This window comes from Papio anubis, chromosome 2 (genome assembly GCF_008728515.1).
Source record: "Papio anubis isolate 15944 chromosome 2, Panubis1.0, whole genome shotgun sequence".
Lineage (NCBI taxonomy): Eukaryota > Metazoa > Chordata > Mammalia > Primates > Cercopithecidae > Papio > Papio anubis.
In genome coordinates, this window is record NC_044977.1 from 166,178,440 (window position 1) to 166,196,311 (window position 17,872).

General features: G+C 40.0%; 1 protein-coding gene across 3 annotated transcripts in view; it reads left to right on the forward strand.

Moving 5' to 3' along the window:
• The window catches only part of KAT2B (lysine acetyltransferase 2B), a 117,145-nt gene that overhangs the window by 44,214 nt on the left and 55,059 nt on the right, over positions 1–17,872 (forward strand). For all 3 annotated transcript variants that reach the window (XM_003895163.5, XM_021934909.2, XM_009201782.3), the window contains exons 3-4: positions 13,107–13,252; positions 17,701–17,793. In XM_003895163.5, the coding sequence (XP_003895212.1) occupies positions 13,107–13,252; positions 17,701–17,793 (239 nt within the window). The remainder of the gene's footprint in view (positions 1–13,106; positions 13,253–17,700; positions 17,794–17,872) is intronic.

Genomic DNA, 17,872 nt, shown 5'->3' on the forward strand with positions numbered 1-17,872 from the left:
AAACCAAATAAACCAAACAAACCCCTCCCCACCAAATACATAAACATTTGCAATGAATATGGCAGACTAAAAGTTAGTACATAAGGTTTATTCAAGGTGGTAAGAAAAAGACTAACATCCTAAAAAACCAAGCGAAGGGACTCAAATTGGCGGTACACAGGAGATCAAATACAAATGGCCCATAATATGAAAAACAAACAACTCCCTGCTCTTTCCGTTGAATGCAGCTCAAAACAGTGGGGGGTGCTTATTAATTTTCAAAAGACCGGTTAAATTATCAAAGATGGTTCTCCACTGTAGGCAAAGCATAGGAAAAAGGAATATTCTCTCACTACAGATACAGTGTACATTGATGCACATCTTGAGGGAGGTTAAATTAGGGAGCAATGCATCAGAGCTTTAAATAGCAGCGACTTAATATCTTGAGTTTTGCGGCAGGTTGACTGCTATAGATTTGTGCATTGTTGCTTACAGATTTTTATTTTATTTTTGAGTTTTTAATATGCTCCTAGACTCATAAATAATAGAGGCCTGTCTCTTTTAAGAAAACTTACTTTTAGATAATTGAAGGGAGCCTATTTGCATCAAAACGTCTTTATAAAAGATTAAGAGAAGGGTTTCTTTTAATAATGAGTGACTCTTTTTGGTTTAATATGAATTGATTGTCAGTATAGTAAATAGTTTAGCTTTGCAGTTAGAGTGGGGTTCACCTGGATGTTGACATGGGTTGGGATTAATTAGGTGACTGGTAAATCTAGAGATAGGTTAAACAAGTCTAATTCTGGTCAGCATCCCCAAAGAGCCAGGAGTAGTCTCTGGATTTGGTAGAGATGGGGTTGTTTAAGGAAAGTGGTATTTTAGGAAGACTACCCTGGCAGCAGAGAGAGCAGTCTGGGGGGCTATTTTATTATTGTAGGTTTGACATTCCAGTGGAACAAAGGTAGGAAGGGGGAATGCAGTGTCTCTGAAAGAGAATGAGCAAGCTCAGCGGAGTCTGGTGGCTGGTAATGTGTGGAAGGTAAAGGACACTGAAGGAATGAATGATGGGCTTGTTGGCAGAAACAGGGCCAGCAAGAGGTAGCTGCTATTTTGAGGAGGGCCACGAGGAGTTCAGTCTTCGAGTCATTTTCCGTGATGGTGGTGCACCTATTTTGTTGGGACAGGGAGGATGGAAGGTGGGGTTTGGGGAACATTGGAGCTGGAGAAGAGATTAGCTGGTGATGTGTATGTGTTGAGAACAGAAAGCTCAGTGCTAGTTCCTCAGAGACTGAGTTAGGTGAGAACTGAAAAGGATTTTTGGTCGAAAGAGATCTCCAGTTGGCCTCCTTGGAGAGGGGCTACATTGGAGGGTCTGAGAAGTCAGCACATTTAGACAACTATGTATTTATATAGTGTAGTCACAGCTGTTCTTGTCTGGCGTTCTTATTACGGGAAGCTTCTCTTTGATAGCAACTTGTCTGGACCTTTTTCCCCCCCTTCTCCAGCAGACTGTCCACTCCATCTACTTTCATTTGATCTTCCTCCACCTCATTGTTTATTCTAGGAAGCTTAACCTTTCTCATACAATACCCTCCTGCCTCAGTGTACCCGCTACCACCCCAGACCTATGTTTATTTCACTCTCAGAGGAAGAGATATCCTCTTCTGCTGTGAAAGTTACTCACTCTTTGTACAGTAGCGCCTTTCTTCTCTTCTGGGAAACTGTTGCTGCTTTATTTACATTTTCCCCCATCTCCACCTCCCTATTCCTTTCTACTTTGGGTTTCACACAGAGCTCTGAGGAGAGATCACTCATTGTATTATGGTAATAAATAAATAATAAAGAAATGCAAAAAAAATCACAAAACCACAAACACATTTCATTATGGGCAGAGTCAGAGGGAAACGAGCCTCCTCAGGTCTCACTTAAGCATTTTAATTTTCATGAGGTCTGTTCTTCAAAATATGCAAAAAGTTGGTTCTAGACAGTGGTTTTAAAACTGCAGAATCCCAACAAGGGAACGGGATGGGTTCCTGAGCCTTCTGAAAATAGAAGCTTTCCGCTCTGTTTCATCCAGAGCAACTCCTAATTCTGATTAGTACTTTATTTTGTTAAAGTGTTTTGTGGCTTTAAAAAAGTAAGTTACTATTTCAAAAGTAAATTATGGCATGTACTTCCATGAGTTAAATCTACTCTGTGTTAGCACCTTAGATGGTTTCATATTATGGAACATCTGAAGGAACTTACTTGATACTGTATACTGATTGCTTTCATAGCTTAGCACAAAAAGAGATTAGAAGTTTATAAGACAGGCCAGATGCAGAGGCTCACCCCTGTAATCCTAGCACTTTGGGAGGCCAAGGTGGGAGGACTGCTTGAGCCCAGGAGTTTGAGACTAGCCTGGGCAACATAGTGAGACTCCGTCTCTATGTCTGTTAATTTAAAAAAAGTTTATGAGACAAAAATAGTCCTAAATAAAATTATTTCTGTAAATGACTGACATAAAAATGTTGACCTAGTTGTCTTCAGAATGAGGCCTGTTTCCCAAAGGCTTCAGACTGACCTCAAGGAAAATTTTGCAGTCTTAAGAAAAAGATGACCTAGCAAATTTTCTACCTAAAATGAAGTCTGATTGTGGGTATCTTTTAGAAAGTGATGAGGCAATGTATTGTATAGCCAAATAGAAAATAGTATATTTAAACATTAATTTTTGTGTTTACACACACACATAATTTTTCTTTTCTTTCTTTCTCTTTCTTTCTTTCTTTCTTTCTTTCTTTCTTTCTTTCTTTCTTTCTTTCTTTCTTTCTTTCTTTTCTTTTCTTTCTTTCTCTCTTCTCTTTTCTTTTCTTTTCTTTTCTTTTCTTTTCTTTTCTTTTCTTTTCTTTCTTTTCTTTCTTTCTTTTTTGTGTAGGGGACAGAGTCTTGCTGTCTCCCAGGCTTGAATGCAGTGGTGCAATTTTGGCTCACTGCAGTCTCCGCCTCCCGGGTTCAAGTGATTCTCCTGCCTCAGCCTCCCAAATAGCTGGGACTACAGGCATGCGCCACCACACCTGGCTAATTTTTGTGTTTTTAGTAGAGACAGGGTTTTGCCATGCTAGCCAATGTAATTGATTATTCTTTTTCTATTTGATAATGCAATAATATGGTGTTGACATTTTATTCAACACTGCTGAAGTCAGACAGATTATAAAGATTACCTCCCCTCGTCTTACCTTTTAAAAATGCTGTTTTGAGCTGGGCACAGTGGCTCACACCCATAATCTCAGCACTTTGGGAGGCCAAAGTGGATGGATCCCTTGAGCTCAGAAGTTCGAGACCAACCTGGACAACATGGTGAAACCTCATCTCTACGTAAGAATATAAAAACTAGCTGGGCATGGTGGTATGTACCTGTAGTCCCAGTTATTTGGGAGACTAAGGTGGGAGGATTACCTGAGCCCAGAAAAGTTGAGGCTGTAGTCAGCCATAATTGTGCTACTACAATCCAGCCTGGGTGACAGAGTGAAACCCTCTCTCTAAATAAATAAATAAATAAATATTAAAAAAGAAAGAAAGAAAGAAAAACAAGCTGTATTGGAGGCTGGGCATGGTGGCTTACACCTGTAATTGCAGTACTTTGGGAATCCGAGACAGGAGTATCCTGGGCAGGAGTTCAAGACTAGCCTGGGCAATATGGTGAAACTTTGTGCCAACAGAAAATACAAAAAAAATTAGCCAGGTATGGTGGTGCATGCCTATAGTACCAGTCACTTGGAAGGCTGAGGTGGGAGGATCACTTAAGCTCAGGAGGTCGAGGCTGCAGTGAGCCGAGATCACACCATTGCACTCCAACCTGGGTGACCAAGGGAGACCTTGTCTCAACACCGCCCCACCCCCCAAAAATGCTGTATTGGGGTGCACACCCATGCATGTTTATCATCGCGGGCCCATCACTCTTCCTTTCAATTACTTTTCTGTATTAGAGAGGAATGAAAGATGAGTGGCCTCTACCACTCTAATTTTAACCCCTTTAATCTGTCTTCCTCTAGGACATTTGTGTTATTTAAAAACAAATAGAGGTTGTTTTGTTTTGTTTTGTTTTTTTGAGACGGAATCTCACTCTGTCGCCCAAGCTGGAGTGCAGTGGCACAATCTCGGCTCACCACAACCTCCACCTCCCAGATTCAAATCATTCTCCTGCCTCAGCCTCTCAAGTAGCTGGGATGACAGGCGCGTGCCACCACACCTGGCTAATTTTTGTATTTTGGGTAGAGATGGGGTTTCACCATGTTGCCAGGCTGGTCTTGAACTCCTGACCTCGTGGTCCACCTGCCTGGGCCTCCCAAAGTGCTGGGATTACAGGCGTGAGCCACCGTGCCCTCCTGAGATTTTTTAAAGGGTACAAAATTACAGCTCGATAGGAATAATAAGTTCTAGTGTTCTATGCCACTGTAAGATGACTATGGTTATGGTTAACAATAATATCTAGTTTCAGATATCTAGATGGATGATATTGAGTGTTTCCAACATAAAGAAATGATAAATGTTTGAGATTTTGAATATGCTAATTATACTGATCTGATCACTATATATTAAATGTATCAAAATATTGCTGGGTACCTCATAAATATGTACAATTATATGTTAATTAAAATGAGAAAATAATTTAATTTTTTGAGCTTTATTAAAGTTTAATTAACAAAAATGTATATATTTATTGTGTATGATGTGATATTTTGAGATATATACATTGTAAAATGATTAAATCAGGCTAATTAGCATATCTCTCAACTCACATACTTTTAATTTTTGTGGTGAAAATATTTAAAATTGATTCTGTTGGCGATTTTCAATTATATAATTACAATGCATTATTATTAACTATAGTCACCATGCCATACAATTGATCTCCGGAACTTCTGTGTCAATGAAACTTTGTACTCTTTGACCAACATCTCTACCCGTACCCCACATTCCAAGTCCCTGGTAACCATCATTTTACTTTCTGCTTCTCTGAGTTTGACTTTTTAAGATTCTACATATAAGTGAGATCATGTAGTATTTGTCTTTCTGTGCCTGGCTTATTTCACTTAGCATTAAGACAGGCTCTCACTTTGTTGTCCAGGCCAGAATGCAGTGGTGCAATCATAGTTCACTGTAGCCTCAAACTCCTAGGCTCAAGGGATCCTCTTGCCTTAGGTTGCTAAGTAACTGGGACTACAGATCCGAGCCACCATACCTAGCTAATTAAAAAAACTTTTTTTTTTTTTTGTAGAGACAGGGTCTTGCCATCTTACCAAGGCTGGTCTTGAACTGGGATCAAGCAATCCTCCTGCTTCAGCCTTCCAAAGTGCTAGGATTACAGGTGCGAGCCACTATGCCTGGCCGTTTCCTTAGTTTTTAAGGCTGAATAGTATTCGATTGTGTTAATATAGTACATTCTCTTTACCCATTCATCTGTTGGGGTGGACACTTAGGTAAATTCTATATTTTGGCTGTTGTGAATAATGCTGCAGCAAATATGGGAATGCAGATGTCTTTTTGACATACCGATTTCCTTTTCTTTGGATATATATCCAGAAGTGGAATTGCTGGGTCGGGTCATATCATAGTTCTCTTGGATTTTTTTGAGACATATCCATATGGTTTACCATACTGGCTGTACTAATTTACATTCCCACCAACAGTGTGCAAGGGTTCATTTTTCCCACATTCTTGCCAACACTCATCTTTCATCTTTTTGATAATAGCTATCCTGAGCATGAAGTGATATCTCATTGTGATTTTAATTTGCATTTCTCTGATTAGTGATGTTGAACATTTTTCCGTATATACCTGTTGGCCATTTGTATGTCTTCTTTTGAGAAATGTCTATTCATATCCTTTGCACATTTTAAAATTGGGTTGTTTTCTTACCATTGAGTTGTATAAGTTCCTTATATATTTTGGATATTAGCCTCTTATCAAATATATGGTTTGAAAATGTTCTCTCCCATTCCATAGGTTATTTCTTTACTCTGTTGTTTCTTTTGCTATATAGAAGCTTTTTAGTTTGATGCAGTCCAGTTTGTCTGTTTTTGTTTTGTTGCCTGTGCTTTTTGATCATATTCAAAAAATCTTTGCCAAGACCAATGTCAAGAAGCTTTTTCCTATGTTTCCTTCTAGTAGTTTTACAGTTTCAGGTCTACATTTAAGTCTTTAGTCCATTTTGAGTAGGTTTTTGTATATGGTTTGGGATAAGGGTCTAATTTCATTTTTTTGCATGTGGATATCCTGTTGTCCCAACAGCATTTTTTGAAGAGACTGTCCCTTCCCCTTGGCATCTTTGTTGAAAATCAGTCGACTATAAATGGATGGATTTCTGGGCTGTCCATTCTGTTCAGTTGGTCTATGTATTTGTTTTTTATGTTGGTACCATTTTGTTTTGATTGTGATAGCTTTATAGGGGATTTTGAAATCAAGTGTAGTGTGATGACCCTGCCTTTGTTCTTTTTGCTCAAGATTGCTTTGGCTATTTGGAGTCTTATGTGGTTTTGTACAGATTTTAGGATTATTTTTTCTATTTCTGTGAAAACTGTCATTGGAATTTTGATGGGGATTGCACTGAATCTGTAGATTGCTTTGGGTGTTATGGACATTTTAACAGTATTAATTCTTCCAACCTGTGAACATAAAAGATATCTTATCACTTATTGGTGTCTTCTTCACTTTTTTTTTTTGGAGATGGAGTCTTGCCCTGTCACCCAGGCAGGAGTGCAATGGCACAATCTCAGCTCACTGCAACCTCTGCCTCCCAGGTTCAAGTGATTCTCCTGCCTCAGCCTCCTGAGTAGCTGGGATTACAGGCATGTACCACCACACCCGGCTAATTTTTTTAATCTTTAGTGGAGATGGGGTTTCACCATGTTAGCCAGGCTGGTCTTGAACTCCTGACCTCGTGATCCACTTGCCTCAGCTTCCTAAAGTGCTGGGACTACAGGTGTGAGCCACTGCGCCCGGCCTACTTTCTTTTATCAGTGTTTTTTAGTTTGCACTGTACATATCTTTCACCTCCTTGGTTAAATTTATTCCTAGGTATTTAACTGTTTTTGATGCTTAACTGTTTTTGATGCTATTATAAATGAGATTGTTTTCTTGATTTTTTGTTTTGTTTTGATAGTTTGTTGTTAGTATACAGAAACATGGCTGGGCATGGTTACTCTTGCCTGTAATCCCAATGCTTTAGGAGGCTGAGGTGGAAGGACTGCTTGAGCCCAGGATTTGAGAAGACCAGCTTGGGCAACATCGTGAGACTCCATCTCTATTAAGAAAAAAAAAAACAAAAAACAAAAAAAAAATAGTACTGGTCTTTGTGTGTTGATTTTGTATCCTGCAACTTTACTGAGTTTGTTTATTAGTTTTAAAAGTTTTTTGATGGAGTCTTTAGGGTTTTCTGTTTATAAAACTATGTTATCTGCAGAGACAATTTAACTTCTTCCTCTTTGATTTAGATACTTTTCATTTCTTTTTCTTGCTTAATTGCTTTGGCTAGGACTTCCAATACTATGTGGAATAGAAGTGGCAAGAGTGGGTATCTTTGTCCTGTTCTTAATCTTAGAGGAAAAGCTTTCAGCTTCTCACCATTGAGTGTGATGTTAATTGTGGGTTTGTCACATATGGCCTTTTTGGGTTGAGGTACAGCATGTTCCCTCTATGCCTAATTTGTTGAGAGTTTTTATCATGAAAGGATGTTGAATTTTGTCAAATGCTTTTTCTTTTTTTTTTTTTTTTTTTTATCTGCTGTTGAATTTCTAGCTCTGGTGCCCAGGCTGGAGTACAGTGGCCGGATCTCAGCTCACTGCAAGCTCCACCTCCCGGGTTCACGCCATTCTCCTGCCTCAGCCTCCCGAGTAGCTGGGACTACAGGCGCCCGCCACCGCGCCCGGCTAGTTTTTTGTATTTTTTAGTAGAGACGGGGTTTCACCATGTTAGCCAGGATGGTCTCGATCTCCTGACCTCGTGATCCGCCCGTCTCGGCCTCCCAAAGTGCTGGGATTACAGGCTTGAGCCACCGCGCCCGGCCAATCAAATGCTTTTTCTGTATCTTTAGATTACCATATGATTTTTCTCCTTCATTCTGTTAATGTGCTGTATCAATTTATTGCGGAACCATCCTGGGATTAATTCCTCTTGCTCGTGGTGAAGGATTCTTTTAATCTGCTGTTGAATTGAGATTGCTGGTTTTCTGTTGAAGATTTTTGTATCCATGTTCATCAGGGATATTGGCCTGTAATATTCTTTTCTTGTAGTGTCCTTGTCTGGCTTTGGTATCAGTATAATGCTGACCTTTTAAAGTGAGTTTGGAAATATGCATCCCTCTTCAATTTTTTGAAGTTTTTTTTTTTTTTTTTTTTTTTTTTTAAGAGTTTCACTTTGTCATTCAGGCTGGAGTATAGTGGTACAAGCATGGGTCACTGCAACCTTGATCTTGTGGGTTCAAGAGATCCTCCCACCTCAGCCTCTTGAGTAGCTGGGACTACAAGCATGTGACATCACACCTGCCTAATCTTTATTTGTTTTTATTTTTTGTAGAAACAGGGTCTAACTATGTTATGCAGGCTGGTCTTGAACTCCTAGGCTTAAACATTTCTCCTACCTCAGCCTCCTGAAGTGCTGGGATTATAGGCATGAGCCACTGCACTTGGGCTTTTTGAAGAGTTTGAGAAGTAGTGTTAGTTTTTTTTAAAGTGTCTGGTAGAATTCAGCCTTGAAGCCATCAGGTTCTGGGTTTTTCCATGATGAAAGATTTTTTTATTTAATTACTGATTCAGTCTCCTTTCCTGTTATTAGTTTGTTCAGATTTTCTATATTTTCATGATTTAGTTGTGGTAGGTTGTACATTTCCAGGAATTTATCCATTTCTTTTAGATTATCCAATCTATTGACATAATTGTTCATCATAATCTCTTATAATCCTTTGTATTTCTGTGGTATCTGTTATAATGTCTTCTTTTCATTTCTTATTTTGAGTCTTCTCTTTTTTTTCTTTTGTAGTCCAGCTAAAAGTTTGTCCATTTTTTAGTCTTTTCAAAGAACCAGCTTTTAGTTTTGTTGATCTTTTCTATTGTTTTTCTTGTTTCCATTTATTTCTGCTCTGATCTTTTTTGTTTACTCTTTCTACTAACTTTGGACTTTAGTTCTTCTTTTTCTAGTTCTTTGAGGTGTAACATTAGGTTGCTTATTTGAGATCTTTTTCCTTTTTTAATGTAGGCATTTATTGCCGTAAGCTTCTTTCTTTGAACTGCTTTTGCTCCATTTTGTAAGTTTTGGTATGTTGTATTTCCACTTCTGTTTGTCTTAAGATATTTTTAAATTTCTCTTTTAAGTTCTTCTCTGACCCACTGGTTGTTCAGGAGCATGCTGTTTAATTTCCACCTATTTGTAAATTTTCCAAAATTCCTCCTGTTAATGATTTATATAGGTTGGTCCAAAATAATTGCGGTTTTTGCCATTGAAAGGAATTGCAAAAATGCAATTATTTTGCACCAATCTGATAGTTTCCTACCGGTGTGGTTGGAATAGACACTTGGTATGATTTCAGTCTTTTAAAAGTTGTTAAGACTTGTTTTATGGCCTATCATCTGATCTGTCCTAGAGAAATTTCATGTGCACTTCAGAAGAATGCATATTCTACTCTTATTGGATGGAATTTTGAGGCGGGTCTGGCGCTGTGTCACCCAGGCTGGAGTGCAGTGGGCGTCTGCGGCTCACTGCAAGCTCCGCCTCCCAGGTTCAGGCCATTCTCCTGCCTCAGCCTCCCGGTAGCTGGGACTACAGAGAGCCGCCACCCACGCCCGGCTAGTTTTTGTATTTTTAGTAGAGCGGGGTTTCACCATGTTAGCCAGGATGGGTCGATCTCCTGACCTGCGTGATCCGCCCACCTCGGCCTCCCAAAGTGCTGGGATTACAGGCTTGAGCCACCGCGCCCGGCCGGATGGAATGTTTTATATATGTCTGTTAGGTCCATTTTCTTTAAAGTATAGTTCAAGCCCAGTGCTTTGTCATTGATTTTCTGTGTAAATGATTTATCCATTGTTGAAAGTGTAATATCAAAGTCTCCTACTATTATTGTATTCCATTCTATCCTTTCAGATCTTTATTTATTTATTTATTTATTTGTTTTTGAGTGTTGCTCCATTGCCCACGCTGGAGTGCAGTGGCATTTTCTAGGTTCACTGCAGCCTCCAACTCCCAGGTTCAAGTGATCCTCTCCCGTCAGCCTCCCAGGTAGCTGGGATTACAAGCATGTGCCACCACATCCAGCTAATTTTTTGTATTTTTAGTAGAGACGAGGTTTCACCATGCTGGCCCCACTGGTCTCAAACTCCTGACTTCAAGTGATCCACCCACCTTGTCCTCCTAAAGTGCTGGGATTACAGACATGAGCTGCTGTGCCCAGATCAGATTTATTAATGTTTGCTTTATATTATATTATATATTTTATATATTTACAGCAAACATTAGGTGCTGTAACATTAGGTACATATATATTTACAATTGTTATATCCCCTTGATGAATTGATCCTTTTGGTCTCTCTGTATAGTTTTCTTTTTTTTTTTTTTTTTGAGATGGAGTCTCCCTGTGTCGCCAGGCTGGAGTGCAGTGGTGTGATGTCGGCTCACTGCAATCTCTGCTTCCCGGGTTCAAGCAATTCTCCTGCCTCTGCCTCCTGAGTAGCTAGGACTACAGGCACGCACCACCGTGCCCAGCTAATTTTTGTATTTTTAGCAGAGATGGGGTTTCACCATATCGGACAGGGTGGTCTCGAACTCCTGACCTCGTGGTTTGACTGCCTTGGCCTCCCAAAGTGCTGGGATTACAGGCATGAGCCACCACGCCCAGCCAGTTTTTGACATAAAGTCCATTTTGTCTGACGTAAACATAGCTACTCCTGCTCCTTCAGGATCCCCTACTCCTTGGTATTTAATCCTCTTAACTTTCTGAAAATGCGTTTGTTTAGATATCTTAGTTTGAGCTCCCCAAGAAGCAGACTGTGAGACAAGGATTTGAGTGTAGGTAGTTTATTTGGGATAAGAGTAGGAGAGTGAAAAGTGAAATAAAGAGGAAACGGTGGCCAATAAATAGTGAATTACTAAGCCAGCTCTCACTGTGGGCAACTGGTACTTAATTCTGTGGGGGAAAAATTGGGAGCTGGTGTAGAACACTTACCTCAGAGTTATTCCATCTGAAGAGTGAGGAAATGAGTATTTATACCCTAACTTCTTTAGTCTTTGGCTAAGAGCTGCTCTTGAGGGGTATCTAGGTGGCAGAGTAGGTTATGGTGATAAGAAAAGCCGTTAGGCCAAATGGAGCTGCTGGTAGTTGGAAACCAGGAGTTGTGGTAAGGAGGAGGGATATATAAGTGGATATTAGTAGTATCCTCTATCCCAGGCTTCTGACTCAGCATTGTGGCTCAATGGTGAGCACATCATGGTCTCCAAAGTAGACTGACCCATGTCCACCACCTACCAGATATTCCTCAATAGCCTTTAGTTTCATCTCCCTTTAAAAGAACGAGGAAAAATCTATCACTTTTTTAAACGTATTAATCTTTCTTTAAAAATCATTTCAAGCACTTTAATGTTCAAGCATTTTTAGGCCAGTACACTCAGAGCTATACCTAAGAGGATCATTCTTGAAGTGCTGCCTCCTGTTATGTGGCAAACATAGTAATAGATGTTGGGGATAACAGAAATAAAAGACATGATTCCAGCCCAGAGGAGTTCCTGGGCAAGTGGGTGATTATTAGATGGTTTATCTAGAGATCCTTTTTCAAGTGAAAAGGGACTTGAAGTGAATCATTTAATCAACAAAAGTATGTTTGTAGGTGCTTTAGAATTTGGGTCAAATCTTTTTCAGTTTCAAACCCTAGCTCTGCCTTGTTGGCTGAGTGACATTTGGTGAAACAATATTTAGTCTGTCTGAGACTGTATTAGTTCATTTTCACACAGCTATAAAGAACTACCTGAGGCTGGATAATTCATAAAGAAAGGAGGTTTAATTGACTCACAGTTCTGCATGGCTGGGGAGGCCTCAGGAATCTTACAATCATGGTGGAAGGGGAAGGGGAAGGAAGGCAAGTCCTACATGGCTGCAGGAGAGAGAGAGCGAGTGAGCAAGGAGGGACTTGTCGAACACTTTTGAACATCAGATCTCATGAGCACTCACTATCATGAGAAGAGCATGGGGGAAACTGCCTCCATGATCCAATCACTTCCCACCAGGTCCCTCCCTTGACATGTGGGGATTGCAATTCGAGACGACTTTTGGGTGGGGACACAGATCCAAACCATATCAGAGCCTTAGTTTCCTCAATTGTAAAATGGAATTACTAATGCCGACTACATGGGGTTGGGGATTAAATGCAATAACCTTAAAAGATGGACTGTATTTGAGTAGAAGAGATTACAAAAGGATGAGTGAAGAGAGGGTCAATGGATAGGTCACAAAACTATAGTAATACAACAGAACAAAGATGCAAAAGTGGGTTTGCAGTTGGATCATGGAAGATGTTGAATCTCAAGCTAAAATAGGCCATGGGGACTTTGCAGCAGACAGTGAGGTTTCAGTGTGTCTCAATCAGAAAGGCTGAAGAAAAAGGCCTTCAGTCTTTACACTATCATGATATTCTTTGGTGAATGAGCTCTTCATAGGACTTAGAGCTACACCTTTAGGGAGCTTGGTTTTCTGCATCTCTGAACCACCAACTTACAAATCCTGCATTCATGACTAGGACCATAGAGAACCCTCTTGACATGGTAGAGAATTTGCTTTTATGGAAACCTAAGAACTTGATCCTATCAGGACTAGTCTTGATGCTACCAGTACTGGTTCTTAAAATGTGCATTATTTGCATACATTAGTCACCAGCCCATTTTTAATGTTGGAAGAGGAGACTAAGGCTCAGGAACATGGTAGTCTCTTAATTATAGGTAGATTTTCTGAGAAGACTTCAGTCCTACAGGAGTTCAGAAATTTTCTTTTATTCCCAATGAGCTTAAAGGATTGATGGTAAGATTGATGAGAGAGAACCTTCTATTTTAAAATAGGGAATGTTTGGTTTCCAATTGAGTTCTTATATATGTTTCTCTGATCTTATCATAAGCTGCTCATGTTTCCCACCTGGAGAATGTGTCAGAGGAAGAAATGAACAGACTCCTGGGAATAGTATTGGATGTGGAATATCTCTTTACCTGTGTCCACAAGGAAGAAGATGCAGATACCAAACAAGTTTATTTCTACCTATTTAAGGTGAGATTTTAACATTTTAAAAACATTTTCTCTCATTATTCTCTCATTATTCAAATGTGCTCAGTCTCCATATGCCAGGTCATGTGTGTGAAGACTTTCAGCTCATGGTACATTTTGCCCTCAGAATGTGCTGAACCATACGTTTCTTCATGATGGATTCTGTAAAATGACCCACCATACTTTGAACACATCACTCTCTTTGAGAGCTTTCACACTTGTATGCAAAGTTGAGTATCTTGATTTGCATGTGCAAATAGATTTTTCCATCCACCCAACAAATATTTATTGCACATCTGCTCTGCATGTGGCACTAATGTAGGCATGAGGGATAGAACAGTGGACAAAACAGAGTTCTTCCCCTCATGAAGTAAAGGAGACAGTAAAGGAGACAGTCAACAAGTAAATAATATCTCTGCAGGTGGTGATAAGTGTTCTGAGGAGAAACAAAGTAGGATAAGTGGAATCAGAATGGCAGCGATGGTGGCGAGTTGGGGACATGCCAGTGAGGAAGGTCAGTTAGGATAGCCTCTCTGAGGAGATGGAAGTTGAGCAGAAACCTGAGTGGGAGATAGGAGCCATCTGTACAAAGTGCTGGGGGAAGAGCCTGCCAGGCAGAGGGAAAAACAGGTATTTTAGGCCGTGCACTAAGAGAGCTTGAAGTGATGTCCGAATAGCAAGGAGGGCAGCATGGTGGAGCCCAGCGAGCAGAGGAATGGGTGGGAGGAGATATAGTTGGAGGAGTGGCTGTAAGTCCTATCTCTAATGCTTTAAGAGGAGGAATCAAGATATTCCAAATTTATTTTGGTATCTTAGCCACCGTTATCTGTTTCTCACTGACACCAGTCACCGATTATTGCTACCATTCCCCTAGCTGTCTCTTCTCTAGTTCTACCTCAGCTCCATGTGCGTCACATCCATTCCTTTCCCATAGACGTACATCTCGTCAAGCTTCTGATTAGACCCAGGACTAACAGATGTGGGAAGCAAACCGGTGGTGGAAATGGATAGCAAAACTTCAGGTTGCCAAAAATAGATCTATAAACGAGGCTGCCAGAAGGAATAACCTTAAAAGAAAATAAACCTGCTATTGAGGGCGTTGTAGATTATGTTGTATTGTGTAACCCTTACAAGGATGTTAAAAGCAAAACAAAAGCACTCAGAGATTATGGGTAGGAAAAGTTTGCCTCTTCTAATAAGAAGCACTGTGCTTCATTTTTGGAAATAACTCCCCTTTAACTCATTTATATTTATTTGTGCTTCATTTTTATATGACAAAAATAGCTAAATTTTCCAGTAAGTTCCCTCTTTTGCTTTGGCTGCTAGGAATCTTAGCGCAAATTTTGTATCCAGTTCCTATAGCTTTTTTCTTTTCTTTGTCTGAACTTATTTAATTCATAATTTTGCCTTTCCCCCTTTTTATTAACTTTTGTCTTTTATTGTGCTAATGGGGTTTTTTGGGTGGTTAGGAGATAGGGAGGTAGAATTATATTTTTAAAATTTAATTAAAATTAAATTTGGGGATATTAACTTTACAAAGAATAATAAGAGAGAGAGAGAGAAAGAGAAAGAGAGTGGGGGAAGGGAGAGAATATGAACAGCTGGATTCCCCACAGCCATTAACAGGCACTAGACCACTTTAGGCATCCAGGTGACAACTTGTTGACGTGGCTGTGAGGCTTGAGTCATTCAGCTCGAGCCCTGGTAGGTTCACAGTGTTTAGAGCTTCTGTGGAAAAAGATCTTAGTTGAAGAAAAACAAGGTCTGCATGACTACAGCTATTATTTGTCTTGGAACTGTGCTCCCTGGCAGCTCCCCACTACCCTGTTGGAAGTGAAGGTGGTGTCAAGGTTTCCATCCTGTCAGCCTCTTTTTGGTTTATAACCAACCAAACAGGCCAGAAAGCATTGCTCTGCTTTAAAGTACATCATCTCTCTCTTTCTTCCCTCCTTCATCTTAAAATAACAGTACATATATATTTGCTTGTGGAAACACAGTCCAAAATATTCAGCATTCTCCCCACCTCCTGCAAAAAGTATTATTCTTGGGCAAATGAGTTATAAATAATCTATTCCTTAGCTTCTGAAAGGCAATTCGTAAAAACAAAACAAAAATAATGATTACAATTTTTTTTAATTTTAATTTTTTTGAGACAGAGTCTTACTCTGTCATCCAGGCTGGAGTGTAGTGGTATGATCCCAGCTCACTGCAACCTCCACCTCCTGAGTTCAAGTGATTCTTCTGCCTCAGCCTCCTGAGTAGCTGGGATTACAGATGTGTGCCACCATGCCTGGCTAATATTTGTATTTTTAGTAGAGATGGGTTTCACATTGTCAGTCAGGCTGGTCTCGAACTCCTAACCTCAAGTGATTTCCCCCCCCTCGGCCTTCCAAAGTGCTGGGATTATGGGTATGAGCCACTGCACCTGGCCCATGATTTTTTAAAAAGAAAAAAGGAGAAAGGCAGTTCTGTGTCTCATGTGTCAATAATTAAAGTAAAAATGTGTTATATATTTTAGTAGCATTAAAAAATTTCAGTCTTAGTCTGGGCACGGTGGCTCACAACTGTAATCCGAGCACTTTGGGAGGCTGAGGCAGGCCCATTACTTGAGGTCAGGGGTTCGAGACCAGCCTGGTGAACATGGTGAAACGCTGTACTAAAAATACAAAAATTAGCCAGGCGTGGTTGTGCATGCCTGTAAATCCCAGCTACTTGTGAGGCTGAGGCAGGAGAATTGCTTGAGTCCAGGTTGCAGAGGTTGCCATGAACTGAGATCATGCCCCTGCACTCCAACTGGGGCAACAGAGTGAGACAACATCCCAAATAATATTATTAATAAAATCAGTCTTAGATGTTGAACATAAATCCAGTGGAAAGCTGTGTCCTAAAGTTGAAGTATATCTTAGTGCTTACAAGTGTGACCCTGGAGTCTAACTACTTGGGTTTAAAACTTTGCTCTATTACTTACTAAATGTGACTTTGGGCAAGTTAATCTGCCTTGTTAGTAGTAGCACCTACCTCAAAAGGTTATAAGTATTAAATGAGATAATACATATGAAGAACCATGAAGATCGTCTGGTGAAATTAAGGATGCAGATGCCTGCTGCTATTAAGAACTTTTTTATATGCCCACTTATCTCAGCTGCATCATCTTATAGATAAACTGAAGTTCAACATCTCCACAATCCATCAGTTTACCTCCAAATTGAAACCCCCAATGGGCCAAGTTCCTAAATGGTCTTATTTTGACTGGGGGAAAAAAGCAAGCAACCAGAATTATTTGTATTTAATTTTTATGACCAATCTTTAGATATTCTTAGAAACATACACAATGACTTATCTTTATTACAAATTTACTTTTATAAAGATGGGCATAATACTTGAAAGGATGAACAAATGCCCCATACTCATAATTTGTGTGGCACCCCTGGAAGGAGTTGAGGTCTTTGTAAGACACAGTTCAGTGGTAAGACATGGTCATCTTCAACCTTGGTGGTTCATCGATTTCCATTTACCCCTGAGAGAATGGTTTTCGTGTTTTGTTTCTACTGAAAAGGCAGTAAGCAGAGAAAGGAGGGATTGATGTTACTTAAATAAATGTGTGGCCATATCTAACTGACCCACATGTAAAAGTTACAGAAGATTCAAGCCAAGATTGAAGGTAAAGAATTTCAATATCAAATTTATTTTCTGCGTTGTTCTTGGTAAGTGGCTGTGTGTTCTCTTTTCTGTTTGCTCTTTGAGAGCTTTAAATTCCAGTGGCAGGAATTAAGAGCAGTGTTTTTGTTTTGTGGGCATTGAGATGCCAGAACAGTTGGCCTGCCTTCTACGGATGGAAGGGAAATGAAAAAAAGACTGCAACAGTGAAAGTTGCCCATTTAGAGCTCTGCAGACTTCCTTCCCAAGGAGCCTGGGCCCTAGATGATGCGTATGCCATGCAGCTGCTGTAGACAGCTCCTGTCCCGTGGCCTCCTTTGTGCAGAATAGATCTTGGTCTTTCACGTCTTTAAATAAGATCCTCTAGAGCTTCAGCACACCTACAGTGGCCTGAAGGGGCATGTGCCAAGTGTGTAGGGTTGCATACCAGGCCTCTGGGTCAATGGAAAGCCAGAAACAGTAGGAGAAGAGGGAAGTGAATGGAACAGTGGTGTCTGTTGGACCAGCACGGGTGGCCTAGGCTGCCCAGAATATGAAAGATGTCCAGTTCCTCATAACTCTGGCTGTGGACATGAAGGCCAATTTGGGTTACCTGATATTCGTTGCCCATTTTATTGACTTAAGGATTTGTTTATATATAGTTAAGATAAATAGAATATGGCAACTTCCTTTAAAGGCTGTGTGTGTGTGTGTGTGTGTGTGTGTGTGTGTGTGTGTAAGAGAGAGAGACAGAAGAGAGAGGAGAGAGAGACAGACATAGCAATTAAGTTTTTTTTTAAATGATTTCTTTGCAGCTCTTGAGAAAGTCTATTTTACAAAGAGGAAAACCTGTGGTTGAAGGCTCTTTGGAAAAGAAACCCCCATTTGAAAAACCTAGCATTGAACAGGTAAAAAGATTTTAAAAAGTCCCCTTTTTATTGGCTTAAGGCTGAAGAAATCTTTTAATCCTCCTTTTACATGTCTGTC